The sequence below is a fragment of the Hippocampus comes genome, unplaced genomic scaffold (genome assembly GCF_001891065.2).
Source record: "Hippocampus comes isolate QL1 unplaced genomic scaffold, H_comes_QL1_v1.1 scaffold295, whole genome shotgun sequence".
In the NCBI taxonomy this organism is placed as follows: domain Eukaryota; kingdom Metazoa; phylum Chordata; class Actinopteri; order Syngnathiformes; family Syngnathidae; genus Hippocampus; species Hippocampus comes.
The window spans coordinates 54,672-68,884 of record NW_017804848.1 but is presented as its reverse complement, the minus strand read 5'-3'; the positions used below and the strand labels follow the sequence as shown (position 1 = coordinate 68,884).

The 14,213-nt window shown below is 48.5% G+C and overlaps 1 protein-coding gene across 2 annotated transcripts; it reads left to right on the top strand.

Moving 5' to 3' along the window:
* Window positions 1-2,828: 2,828 nt before the first annotated feature.
* On the top strand, window positions 2,829-13,652 carry letm1 (leucine zipper-EF-hand containing transmembrane protein 1). Of its 2 annotated transcripts, none has more exons than XM_019878832.1 (14): window positions 2,829-3,182; window positions 4,768-4,825; window positions 4,895-5,363; window positions 6,071-6,214; window positions 7,072-7,209; window positions 7,308-7,511; window positions 8,187-8,306; window positions 8,410-8,541; window positions 8,621-8,779; window positions 9,336-9,428; window positions 9,878-10,012; window positions 10,626-10,819; window positions 11,333-11,471; window positions 12,424-13,652. In XM_019878832.1, exons 1-14 carry the CDS (start codon window positions 3,098-3,100, stop codon window positions 12,574-12,576), a joined length of 2,223 nt encoding a protein of 740 aa, XP_019734391.1. In that variant the 5' UTR covers window positions 2,829-3,097; the 3' UTR covers window positions 12,577-13,652. The 2 variants fall into 2 exon arrangements, with proteins under 2 accessions (XP_019734391.1, XP_019734384.1); XM_019878825.1 differs by having other exon boundaries at window positions 11,315-11,471.
* Window positions 13,653-14,213: the final 561 nt, after the last annotated feature.

Below are 14,213 nucleotides of genomic sequence, written 5' to 3'. Positions count from 1 at the left end.
GGCGAACGATTGCTACAGTCTCAGACTTCAAAACTCAAAAGTCAGAAGGAATTTTAGAGTTTTACTGGGGTCACAGCGCGCAAAAACAACATATTATTGTCAACTCATATTTTGACTTCTCCTTTCATGCTTTCTCACCCGCAGTATCTGATTTTCACTAGATTGAAGACCAAGAGGTAAAATGATGATATTGCAGTCAACGCTTGTTTATTGCAGCGGATATGTTCGACACACAACCGCAATAGGTGAAACGCCCTTACAGAGACAAAGTAAAATAACCGTTTTATTTTTTTTGTGGCTAGTTTTACCACTCCCGTGCGCTTCAACTCAACTGTATTTATAGAGCACTTTAAAAACAACCATTGCTGGCTAAAAATAGTCATACAAAGCAATCATACAGTGAAAGCAATCGATTGATACCAGCACACCATAAAACACTCAAGGAATGCCGACGTCAAAGCTGTTAAGTAATCACTGGCGTTAAATTATTTGTAGGTCGCCATCTCTGGAAAGCAGCACTCAAATTAGACACTTTTAAAACATCCTTTTCGCCCAAATGAATAGTTGGGGCCGGAATAGAACGCTTGGGGGGCTCAAGAGAAAACTGCACCTGTCACACCAAGTCCCAGTTGCATTGTTTTGGTTTCCTGCCTGCTGTTTTTAAAGCTAACTGACAGCAACGCACACTCTCACTCTCACCCACGCACGTTGTAGCGCAAAGGGGCGACACTTATAGCCGAACAGGTGGGCGCTATCCCCCCCCCCTTCCAAATCAAGAGTCCTCCTTGGAGAAAGGACAAGCTATCGGCTAGCTGCAGTCTGCGGTGATGGGGAGGCTCACGGAGGAGAGGGCAGGAACCGCGTGCAGCGATGCCCAATGAGCGCATCGCTGTCTGGAAAAGCCGCGGAAAGGCGAACAGCTGACACGTTCAAGAAAAACATGCGTGTAAACTAATGAATGGAGCAGCCCCGGCGCATTTGTTAGCGATGTTGGGAGTCTCTCATCGTGGATCGACGTATCCTGTCTGCCGAGCACCTTACGATTTTTTTTCAACTGCTTGCCACTGTCCTGACTTACTTTTGAATAACGAGCTTCGGTTATCCTCGTGTTCCATTTTAGCTGCTATTCCAATGGAGAGGGCCTGTAACTGGCAGGCGGTCCCGTATTGTTATTCCATTTCGTGCTACTCGCGACCGTCAGCCATTAAGCAGCAACTAGACAATGCCGCCGCACAAAGGCCAAAAACACCATCGCGAGAACAAACTCAACTCACAATCGAATTGCACTTGAGATGGTTCAACGACTGCGGTCGGCGAAATTAAGTGTTCGGCTCCGACTCGGTCAGAAAAGTCACTTTGTCGGCGCCATGACAGCTCGTTTGGGGAAAAAATGCTAACTAGCGAAGCCCATTGAAGACCATTGAAAAGTAGCAGCCAGAGTTAGCGTCGGCTAACTAGCCGCCTCTCGTTTAAAATGGATGCTGGGCCCCCGGCAAGTGTGCCCTTTCCCAGGAAAAAGTCCCCGAGTTGGCTCCGATGTACCCGGCCTTGGCGGTAAAAGGGATCGGCGGCGTTCGGGGGGGTTACCTACTGGCTGGACGTCCCGGCGGCGGCTTAAACGAGAACGCGGAGTTGCTCCATGGCGTCAAGGGACGAATTTCATTCAAGTGGAGTGAAAAAGGCTTTTGCGGGCAACTCAAACTGTGAGGCCAACCAGCGCGAAAAATGCTTACTCGTGATTGGTCGGTGGGGGCTACGCACACTGGTCCTTTCAAAAAAAAAAAAAAAAAAAAAAAACATAGGAAGCGGAACTCTATTTCATTCAACCTTTGCTATCTTTTTCAAAATTCTTACATTTTCCCCACTTTCCATAAAATAGTAAAAAACTTTATGGAAACCGTTTACATGTTACGACTACTGGTTATATTCAGGAGTGGTGTCAATTTGAGGGTGCAGGGCCAACCCAATCATGGATACGTATTTTCGCTGTTTTATTTCTCCTTTTTCCAACATTTTGACTTTTAAGGGAAAGGGTATTTCCAGCATTTCCCCCTATTATTAGTGAAAATGTTTGTTTTTGAATAATTTATTGGGTTTAGATTTTTTGTTCCCCGATGTATATCAGTGGGGGTGGACGATGGTCGACTGGTCCGCCTCACAGTGCAGAGGAGCAGGGTTTGATTCCGGCCTTCCTAGATGGAGTTTGCATGTTCTTCCCGTGCCTGTGTGGGTTTTCTCCGGGTACTCCAATTTCCTTTCACATTCCCCAAAAACATGCATGGCAGGTTAGTGAAAAGCCAAACCAAAATGATACTCTATTTGTGCATACGTATTAAAAATGTGTTAAAATTACAGTATCTTTTTTTAACTGTCGAGTGCTGACGCTCTCGCGTTTTGGCGGTGTAGGCAACATCTGACTCAAACATCATCGGCGGAAAAGACTGGACTTTCAACTTAAAATGCGATGTCACATAAAACACCTTTTTTTTCGAAAAGAAACGGGTTTTCATCCAGAACAACACATTGGCTAATATTTTAAATGCAAAAAAATGACCATGCGTATTTCATTTGAATCTGAAAATCTACCTAAACTTTGACCAGACGCTTTTATTTTTTTCATACCACGAACTAAACGTATTTCCGCCTCTCGTCACCCAAACACGATAAATAATGAAAATATACACGGCCATATAGAAGTAATGACCAGAAAACAAATTGACACGCATTTTGGCATAGAAACATTTACAAACACAATAATAATTATGTCAATTTTTTTTAACTGTCGAGCCAACGGTCGGATGACGTCAGAGGAAGTGTTGCTCCTCAATGCCCCGGGTTAGGCCTCCTTGTTGAGTTCCAAGAGAGAGACGGGAAGGGCATAAAGATCGGAGCCGGATACTCCAATGTTGTACAGTTATTTAAGCGTCGTGGTTTTGTATTTATGTGCCTCCTCCCCAACCCTGGGAGTCTCATTTCCTTCGTTTTGACAAACCTTTAGCCTAGCGTGGTAGCTAGCTAACGTTCCAGGTAACAATAATAAAAAAAAAAAAGTCCAAGGTAGCGGCGAGCGAGCGAGACAGAAAAGGAAAGCTTCCACATGGCGTTAATCCTGTTTACGAGGTCCAGGGCACCATTAATGACAACCTCCAGGTCGTTAAACAACGATCTACGAAAAGCCAAAGGTAAGGAGTCATTTATTTAACTTATTAATTTGTTAGGCCTCAGCGTACCTATGTGTGTGTTGGGAATGGGGGGGGGGTGCTTGACGAAGCCAACTCGCTCGTTAACATTAGCATTTGTGGTAGTTTTCCGTTCGGGAGTTGTCGGATGACTCATTGTAGCCGTAAGAATGCTCCCAAAAAAGAAAGAAAAAAGTGGCTACTCACTGAACGTTGCCAAGTGTTCAGAGAATTCGGGAATGAGATCATGTGAGGACAGCGGCTTTGGTCGCATTGGATGAGAGGATGCCGGTTGCCAAGGCAGCACCTTCGTCTTCTCCCTCCAAAATATTGATCATGTAAGATGTTTTTGTTATTACGGGGGGGGGGGGGTTACTATTACAAACTGTCCACGTGCGAAACTGGAACGTGGCCAAGGGTCTCCGCCATGCTAACTTCAATTGTGTCCAATAGATCATGTTTTAAAACGCTAGTACTTGTTTAGATTTAGTCAATGTTTCTTATAGTTTTGATATCAACGAGTTAAACTCGATTACAATCAGTCACATAAAACTTGCGATTGGGAGACGACCCCCTCCATCGCTGAGCCATGCCGCCCCACATGACCGCAGCGTGCATCAATTTTTCAACATTTTAAACATGATGATGATTATTATTAATTGCACTGCGCTGCATTGGGATGTCGATTTGAATTCACTTCATTGTTCAGTTCTAATACAACCAAATTTCTTTTGTGTGTGTGTGTGTGTGTGTGTGTGTGTGTGTGTGTGTGTGTGTGTGTGTGACCAACCACGAGAAGTCTCGATAAAGGCTGAAGTGCAACCGTGACAGTTGAAAGCTGGTCAAGGTGCGTTCTGTACGCACAATGTCAGCGATAGTACAGATTAGAGTGCAATAAAGTCTCTTTGCTAAGGATGCACGATTGAAGCAGAACTTTTCAAACTTTACATTTGAATTTGATGTTTGAATTTCTCCCTGTGTGTGCCTTTGCGTCCTTCATCGACTCCCTCTGTCGCTCTCTAACCCGCCGTGACCGTCACTGCGTTCTTCAAGCAAGTCGCGTAAAAGACACGCTGCTCTGGTGCCCGGTGAAAATCGAAACAAACCCTTGACCCCAGTTAGCATCGATGGGCCGCACGTTGCGTTGACACTGCTCGGAGTCAAACGGCTGAACCGCTGAATGTTTGTTCGTCAAAAGCAAGCCAACAACCTCGGCTAAGCTAGTTCCATTATTTCCAGTCCCTTCCCCCTGGGTCATTTCGAAGTGACGTGCTTCCAGTACACTCTGTGTGCGTGATTGTGCGTGCATGTGTTTATTATGGAAGGGGGGGTGGGGCGTGGCCTGGCCACCTGTTCTCTAGCGATTGGTCCAAAGCATCCGCAGGCCTCTCCCCGGACTTCCTGGCCCGTCAACAGAGTGGAGCTCATTAGCCCACTTCATTAGGTACACCCTCCGGTGCCATCCGGAGCGAGCGCTGCGTCAGAAATGTCGTCTTTGCAAAGACGGCGGTGGACATTGTCATGCGTCGGCTCTCGTTTTGGTGGCTGCGATGGATCAAATCAAATCAATATGTTTGCGTCCTCACAGGGAAGCTCAAAGATGCGTCCTGCTTCAACTGCACTGCGTTAAGACTCTCCAGTCAGAGGTGAGATTAATTGGGGGGGGGGGGCTGGAACGTAACTGCATCGAATAATTTTGGTTTTTGCCTTCATAGACTCGACGAGTTCCGATTAGTCAGCGCAGCCCGGCTCTCTCAGTTGAGCCCCTCGCCCCACTCGTCCATCGCCCGTCGCCAGAGCTCGGACTCACGCCACCTATTATGCGCCGTGGCCCCCCGGGCCACCCCTTCGCCGTACGTCGGCATTTCCACCGGGACCAAGCCGTGGCGGCGGGACGTGCACGTGCGCTGGCTCCACGCCTCGCCGGCGAGGCGGGATGACTCCAAGGTGGAGAAATCTCTGCGCTCGCTGAAGGACAAGATGAAGCTGGAGGAAGGGGGCCCGGTGTACAGTCCCGCCGCGGACGCCGAGCCCGCGCGACGGACGCTGCGGCAGCGGGTGCTGGACGAAATCAAACATTACTACCACGGCTTCAGGCTGCTCTTCGTGGACACGGGGATCGCCGGGCGGATGCTGTGGCGAGTGCTCAACGGGCACGGCCTGTCCCGCCGGGAGAGAAGACAGGTGAGGGCCGCCTTCTGCTTTGGTGAAGCAAGTTGGGGTGCCCAAATCAGGAATGTGAAGGCCGGCAAAAGTCAGATTGTTATTGTGTGACGCGGCGTCCGGAGCTCCCTCGCCCTTTTGCCATTCGCTACTTGCGGATTCTTGAGGAGGGGAAACTTGTTGGCTGAAAAATTCACCAGTTTGCTTTTTTTCCCCCGCATTGCTAATAACATGATTGGATTGATTCCGAATGTGGCGCCGTTCCCGCTAACCGGCGTACGTTGCCGAGATGACGGAGCGCTGGAACGCATCCGTCCAGACGTCCTGTTGCGCCCCCCCGCCCCCCGCCCCCTTCCCCCACTTTGCCTAATGGGATCACTTGTGGGGAATTGGCTACACGCCGCGCGTGTTTACTCACTCGGCGTTGAGCGCAGCTTAAGAGAAGGCGCATTAACCGTCCACCTTGACAACGCTCGCAATCCACCGCGCTCAATCTTCGACGATCAGAATAAAATGCCGATCACCGATTCAACGGTCATTTGGTCAAAGCAAATTGATGATTTATAACAGAACTTTTTTGGTCCCTTAACACTAACAAACTATGCACCAAAAGCTAAAGGCGGGGCATGATTCACTTCATTAGCCTGCTTTCTGCTGAACTCACCCCCAAACTCCAGCTCAAAAGTCTTCGAATCACTGGCCTATAAAATAAGTGCCGTGTGTGTGTGTGTCTCCGGACCTGTGCGGACGTCTTCCGCCTGCTGCCCTTCCTGGTGTTCATCATCGTCCCCTTCATGGAGTTTCTGTTGCCCGTCGCGCTCAAGCTGTTCCCCAACATGCTGCCGTCCACTTTCGAGACGCAGTCCAAAAAGGTAACCAACCCACGACCGCCAGCAAGCAACTCCTCCGCGCTCACGTGACATCCGACATGAACGTTCACCCCGTCAGGCACTCAGACTGCTTGACCAGCTTTAATCCCATCGGCGGGCTAATCGTATCGGGTGATAATTCTAGCACGGTTATGTTGCCGATCAAACGGCATACTAATTAATGTCACATCGGTCCGTCTTTCCTGTAGGCCGAAGTGAACACGATGATGCGTCTGTGTGTGTCCATCCGTCTGTCTGCGCTCGTCTGTATACATGGCGTCCGCCTTTCGACGCCGATGACCAGACTTGAATTTTTCTGTGAAGCAAGCTGCCATTCAGCTGTCATTGTTTCATTTGGCAGACGATGAACAATTCTTATGACGGGAAGCTTCAAGCGCCTTGTTGCGCAAGGCGCTTGAAGAAAAAACACAAAACAAAGAGAAAGTACTCCTCATGTATTTAAAACAACCGCCTTCGTTGTAGAGTTTTTTTTTTTCGTTTCGTTTTAGCTTAATGCTAACAACGATTTGCTCACCAATCGCATCAGCGCCGCAGTGGACAGTAACAACCATTTTAGCAGTGTACATTTGAACACAAACGGTTGAGCAACACACATAGTCAGACAATTTAAAAATGCTAACGGGTGAAACGTCTTTGTATTGCTGCGGCCTCCTGAGGAGTCTCCACGTCGTGCACGGAACCGACGTCAAATCTCACCATGTATAGAAACATAAGCAAATGAAGACCCCAAACCTGAGCCGTACCCGCTTTTGGGCCGGGGCTCCTGCCCCTCCCGCGGGTGTTCCTTAAAAATTCAGCTCCTTTGCTCATGACCGGTTTGCGTGACCGTTTCCACGCAGGAGGAGAGGTTGAAAAAGGAGCTGCGCGTCAAGCTGGAGATGGCCAAGTTCTTGCAGGACACCATCGAGGAGATCGCGTTGCGTAACAAGGCGGCCCAAGGTGACGTCGCCGAAGAGTTCTCCACATTTTTCCAGAAGGTTCGTGAACGGCGTTTAAAGCCAACCGATTGCAATCACGTTTTGCGACTTCGCGTCCAAGGGAAAGTCGGCGGCAATTTTTTCGATGCGTTTCCTAGATCCGCAACTCGGGCGAGCGTCCCAGCAACGAGCAGATCTTGCGCTTCTCCAAACTGTTCGAGGACGAGCTGACGCTGGACAACCTGACCCGGCCTCAGCTGGTGGCGCTGTGCCGCCTGCTGGAGCTGCAGTCCATCGGCACCAACAACTTCCTGCGCTTCCAGCTCATCATGAAGCTGAGGAACATTCGCGCCGACGATAAGGTTGATCGCTTTGATGAAACCCTTTTCATTCCGGGGCGGGCAGACTGCCCCCCCCCCCCCTCCTAGAAAACACCAAAAGCTGACCAAATATTGATTACGTGATATTTCTGAATCATTTCAAGGGTAGCATGAAATGATCTGTTAGATCAAGTCGAAACCGATTTTAGCAAGAGGCGGCTACCATCCGAAGATGTTTCAAGCAAGAAAATCATTTTCTGTCAAAATATGACTTTGGCTTTTATTTTTAAGGCGGGGTGACAATACGTAAACTAGTTCGTCTATATCATAAAATCATACATTCTTCAGTTTGGATATGAATGAGTGAATGAAATGAATGAATTATTCACGAACCCCAGCGCAATTCTGTTTATATCAAAGTTTGTTTGTTTTTTTTTTTTTTTTTTAAATGATCAATCTGAATGTTATTATTGATAATTGATGAGTTTTTTTTATCCATGGAGCAATTATTTATTTATTTATTAGAATAAATGTCGTACAACATTGTTTCATCCGAAAAAGAATTCACTTTCATTGTCATTCAAATTTATGAACCAAGGATTTCAATTCATGACCGATATTATTTGATCTGTTTTTATTGTATTTATTTTTAAAAACAATTTTTTTTGGGGGGGGGGGCAACCTTCCAACACTGAATTTCTATGTCCTCCTTCCCAGCTGATTGCCGAGGAGGGCGTGGAGAGCCTCAACGTGAACGAGGTGCAGGCCGCCTGTCGGGTTCGAGGGATGAGGTCGCTGGGCGTCACCGAGGAGCGGCTCCGAGAGCAGCTCGGCCAGGTGCGTCGCTTTTTATCGAGCGTTCCACTGACATAACTCCCCACGGGGTATTCCCCCCTGACCTCTCCGATTTGAGTTTGTCAACTCGGCTTTCCATTCGTAGTGGCTGGAACTTCATCTGAAGCAGCAGATCCCCACCTCCCTGCTGCTGCTGTCCCGAGCCATGTACCTGCCCGACACGCTGTCCCCCGCCGACCAGCTGAAGAGCACCCTGCAGACGCTCCCCGAGATGGTGGTACGTCCGCCTCGCCGTCTTCGCTATTGGGCTCCCGCATTGCCGCGTTCGGTCTTGACCCGCCGCGGCGCGCCCGCAGACGAAGGAGGCCCAGATGATGGTGGCCGAGATGGAGCTGTCCAAAGTGGACAACAAGACCAAAGTGGAGACCACGCTGCAGGAGGAAGCGGCCATTCGCCAGGACAACAAGGAAAGGGAGATGGAGAGGCTGGCCGACGCTGCCGAGAAGGCTGCCAGGGTAGAGACGCGCTTTCCGCTCCACTTGGGGTTGCTCCGCGGAGATGATGATAATGATTATTATTAGTATATATATTTTTTCTGTTAAAAATAAGGACCCGGAAAAAAATTGTGGTCATTTTATTTTCACAGAGAATCATGAGAAAGAACAAAACTCAAAACAGGTCAAAACGAAGATGAAATCGGGCTGGGCGATAAGGCGGAAAAATGTTTTTCCTATCCGTCACTTTTGACAATGATTGATTTATGTAACCTAAAAAAAAAAAAAACACCGTGTAGTGTAAATTGTAATGTGCCGTTTCTTCTGAGATGCTAGCCCGAAGCGAGATTCATGATGATTCGGTTTTTTTTTAGGCTGTCAAAAGATTCACCACAAATCGATCTTGCCGCTGTAACGTTAACTCGTTCAGTAGCAGCCAATTCTGGACCAAGTCTGAAAAGACGTTCAAAAACGTCATTGGGAGTGAATGAGTTCATTGCGAGCAGCACCGCGAATTAGCACACGGGCCGATCCGGTGGATGTTGGCGTCCTACTGAAGCTTGCGTGCCCACCGCAGGACAGCGAGGAGCTGGAGGCCGAACCGAGCGGCCAGCCGCCGCCTCAGGCTGACCTGCTCAGGGACACGGCACCCGTCGTCGAAGGAGTTAAGGTCATTTTGCAATTCATTTTCCTTCTTGACTGACTCAACTTGTCGCTTTGTCGCGCTGTTTTTGTGTCCTCTCTTCTTCTTCTTCTTCTTCACCCTTTGCCTTCATCTTCTTGCGCACCGGCACAGTTTGAACCGTGGCAGACGTTCCTGCGTTACCAGGTTAGCTTCAGTGTTACGTCGTGCCATCTGCTCCTCCCAAGTGATCCCGCGCTCACTCGCGCAGGTTCCGCAAGTTTCTGCCCACGTGGTCCTCCTCCTCGTCCCCCGTAGACTCCCGAAATTTGTGCCAGCCTTCCCCAAAAGAAATGCCGACACGAGTGAACCAACATTTCCTTCCCGAGTCTGTCCTCTGTGATTTCTCCCCCATGTTTTGGGTCACCTTGCGCGTAGGTGGACGCTTGTGCTTCATTCCGCTGCGGTTCATTTCCATCTTTCCTTTGTGCTTCAAGGGCGAGGAGATCACCAAAGAGGAGATCGACCTGATCAGCGACGCCTGCTCCAAACTGAAGGAGCAGAAGAAGCTGCTGACGCTGGAGAAGGAGGAGCTGGAGGAACTTAAGGACGACGTGCAGGAGTACAGCGAGGTGCGTTAGCTCGCGCTGAAAACGCTTTCATTCCACAAGACGTACTTGTGCGTCTGTTTAAAATTAGGCCCCGCCTACCAGGGACATACTTGTACGTCTATTTATTTTTATTTTTTGCGTCATAGAGAGGAGGAGGGTCTGACGCAATCTGTGAATGAGAACAAGCCGTTTGCATTGTAAATCATGTCAAAAAGCGACCACTAGGTGGCAGTGATGCCTCACGTGCTTGAAACGCATACCTTTACAAAAAGCTCTTTTTCTTCGTTTTTTTTTTTTTTTTTTTTTTTTTGCTCAGGAATCGCCATTTCCATGAAACTGAGCCATTTTGTAATGCCAATTGCTCAAGAATGGAAAAAGATAGAAACAATTTTTTTTTCTGCTGGAAGAAGACAGTCCAAACTCTATTTTGGTCGGCTCCATGTTTATATCGCATTAGAACCAAATATTCTGTGCGCCTTGCGGGATCAGTCAAACGCTGGGATTGAGGGGGTTGCTCCAGTGAAAATGGCTGCGATTGAATGAGTTAAATTGCGGTGGAGGGGGGGGGTCAGGAATAGAACAGATTTTCGGCGACGACCTGGCGGCCGCTCATTTGTTGTCTGGTGTCCGGCAGGACCTGGAGGAGATCAAGAAGGAGCTCTCCAAGACGGGCCAGGAGAAGGCGGTGTGCGAGTCCAAGGCCAGCCAGCGTCTGTCCAAGAGGGTCAACCGCATGATCGGACGGATGGACAAGATCATCGGGGAGCTGGAGAAGGACAAAGTCATCCTGGACGGACAGATGGACAGCGGAACCACGCCGCCCGTCGGGTAAGGGACGGACGGGCGAAGCGCCGCCGCGTCATCTTCATCGTCGTCGTCGTCCTCCTCGCTTGCTTGCGGTGGAGATCGGTTAGCCCCGAGAGCGAGTTTCCTCACGGCAAACATCTTTCAAATCAACCGTTTGATGCTCCCTAACGGACCGTCAACGTTGACAGCTTATTCATGACTCAAATTAGAGAAGCTCCGAGGTAAGATGAGCTGCACTCGTTTGATTTTTTTTGGGCGTTTCTGATTTCAATGCATTTCCGATCTGCACCTCCGGATCTCGACCAATGTGATCTTTTCAGCATGAATGAACATTACAGGAAGCTTGCTGGGAGACCGTTGATTGGTGTGATCTTGGGAGGGGAGGAGCCGGAATGCAGCATGCCACCCCTTTTTTCCCCCCCGCCCCAACCAAACGCACACAAACAACAGAACCAAACATCTCCACCGCCTTTTGCACCCCCCGCCCAAGCCGGTAACGCATTTTCCTCTATCCAGTCTCTTCTACGCCTTCAGGGAGAACCTGATCAGCATCGACGAGCTCATCGGCGTCATGCGGCAGATCCAGAACATTCCCGAACACAAGCTGCAGAGCATCGCCGAGGCGCTCGATGACAACAAGGATGGCAAGATTGACATCGACGACGTCATCAAGGTGCGCCGACGGGGACCGACGGGCCTTTCCAGTTTTACGTGTTATCAGGCGATTGGGAAATGATGCACTTTTTGCACTTTGCCACAAACGCTGTGGCTCTTTTTTCTTTCTTTGAGCGCATTCAAAAGTGGCTCAAGTTGTTTTTTTTTTTTTTGGAAAGCAACTTGCACGGCTAGTCTGAAAAGTTGCAAGATGAATGCCCCTGCTGTGGCTTTCTGGTCGTCTCCTCTCGACCCTTCTCCTCCGTTTCACATTGTCCCATTGGGGTGGGGGGGGGCGCACACCAGCAAAGGCCAGAAATGGCCTTTGCAGCTTTACAATACTGCCACCTACAGGACATAAAGGGAACAGGAACAACTATTGTCTGGAGTTCACGACCCTTCTCGGCTTTTCCATGACCAGTCTTTGTCCTACTATTGCCAATGTTTTTTGTTTTTTTTTATGCTTTTTGCTTCATGCCTGTTGTGAATTACCGTCACATTTTGTCATTAGTATAAAATATCCGTTCCCTTTGTACGGTCCTCCTTTCAAATTCCAGTTTGCTCGCATGATCGCAAAAGCTGGGTTGGAAAACAACCTCTAGAAGAGAAATGTTCTCGGTGTCGGCTTTTTTCAAAAGAGTGTTGACAGTCTCTCTGTAGCCAGCGCAGGGAGTTGCCACTTGAGAAATGGAAACATAATTGTTCTCTGTGGTCCCCTTGTTGATATCTAAATTGCGTTGCACATCTGCCCCACTGGAGCGCCATGAAATAAGAATATTGCCCCCTTGTCCAAAAACTGCAACGTGATGCAATACGGTCGAAGAGATTTTTAAAGGTAATTTGCCTGCGGCGCGGTGCGCCGCCTCGACAAGTAGGGGCGACTGCAGCGCTTTCACTGATACTCGTTTTGCCTTGGGGGGGGGTGTTGAACCCTTCGCTCGTCTCACTTTGAGCACCGATTTGCGGCGCAGGTGGTGGAGCTGATCGACAAGGAGGACATCGACATCACCACCACGCAGGTGGCCGACATCATGACGATGCTGCAGAAGGAGGAGAAGCTGATGGAGAAGGAGAAGGCCAAGGACAAGGCGGAGAAGGAGCAGGCGGCCAACCTCAATGGCTAGAAGAGAAGACGGGGGCGGGGGGCGCAAAACTTTCGCAGGTGAACTCACTTTGGCAACCTTGTGGGAAAAAAAATGTAGTGCCGCCACAAACTCGAGCAGCTCCTGTTGCCTTTAGAAGGCGCCGCGGCAGACAAAAGGACACTCGCGTGTTGTTTTATTATTTATTGGACCACGGGACACGTTGGGAGGCATTCGTCGGCAAAAAGCTCAACAAAGCTTTTAAAAAAAAAAAAAAAAGAGGACATGATCAGAAGACGAAGCGTGAACGACGGGCGATGCTTTCTGCACTTTAGTAAAACGTCATTCCTCCTCCTCCTCCTCCTCATTCATCTCAATCGGACACTCGTTTCCACCAAAGAAGACGGACTTCAAATCATTTCATTTTTTGCACCGCTTCATTTCCCCTTTTCATCGTCAGCGCACCGATTGACAGCAGATGGCCCAACGCGTCGGCTTTCGGGAGCTCTGTCATCGTCGCCATGGTTACTGCTGCCCCCCCCCCCTGTCTGAGCAAGAGCTTTTTAAGTTCTTTTAAAGAACTTTGAGAAGCAGCTGTGTTCAGGCGTGAAAGGGGAACGCAAATCAAGACCGAGGCCGTTTTCCCACCTGCAACTTTGCTCCATGGCGGCTTTTGCGATTGTTAGCAAACAAGCGGCGCCGGCCCACACCAGTGACCCAAACCGCGACCCGGCAACAACACTTCAGTCTGGAGGAAGGCGTCGATGTCGAACCACGGGTGCATTTATTCGATGCTATTTATCTTTGATGTCATACGACATGCGAGGCAAGTTGCGCACAAATGAATGACGACGTGCCGCCGTTAGAGAGATTCTAAAAGTCTGTCAGGTTGCCGCGACCATCGGCACTTGACGTAGCAACGAGTGGGCCGCGATGTCGTTCGGTGGCCAAATGTTACTGTTGAGTCATTCAAACTGGCGTGCGGAAAAAACGGGCGCCACGACGTCGCTGGCTTTGGGCGGAACCCTTCCAAAAGCATCGCTGATCCAAACTTTCGTCAAACATTAACGTGGCGACGTCGAAGACAGCGAGCCGTTTTCAACACGTCAGATTGCTCAGTCATTTGAAAAAATTAAAAAAAGTAATAGTAATAAATAACACCCACACGTGATGACCGAGGTTCTTGGGGCGGGGACGTTGGTAAATGTCAAACAGTCATTTGAGAATTGTCGTTCATTTTTCTTTATTTCACAACACTTAGTGAACGTGTTTTTTTTTTTTTTTTTTTTTTTTAATTTTGCATTTTAAAAGAACTTTATTTAAAAAAAAAAAAAAAAAAAACTGATACTAAAACAAATTTTTAAAAAAACTAATCGAATGGAGCGCTTTTGAAAAACAAAAACAAAAGCTCTGAATAAGATTTGAAATGAGCTGAATTTACAAACCAAACGTCAAAACGAAATAAAAATGAATTATGTTGAAAAATCCCAAACGATTCCAACTCTGGTTGTGGACTGACCTATAGGATAGAGTTGTAAAAAAAAAAAAAGAAATACATCTCACAGTTAGCAAACATCGGCGGTTTCGGCTCGACGTCGTAGGAGGCAATGCAAAATGAAAACTCGAATGTGCACGTCTGCGTACGTCCCAAGTTTTTCTCAACAAATCTCAGAATCGAC

Bases quoted from the DNA above. Each gene is read 5' to 3' on its own strand.
- letm1 (XM_019878825.1), top strand. From the start codon at position 3,098: ATGGCGTTAATCCTGTTTACGAGGTCCAGGGCACCATTAATGACAACC. The intron at 3,183-4,767 runs GTAAGGAGTCAT...GCGTCCTCACAG, and splicing joins CGATCTACGAAAAGCCAAAG to GGAAGCTCAAAGATGCGTCC. The intron at 7,512-8,186 runs GTTGATCGCTTT...CCTCCTTCCCAG, and splicing joins ACATTCGCGCCGACGATAAG to CTGATTGCCGAGGAGGGCGT.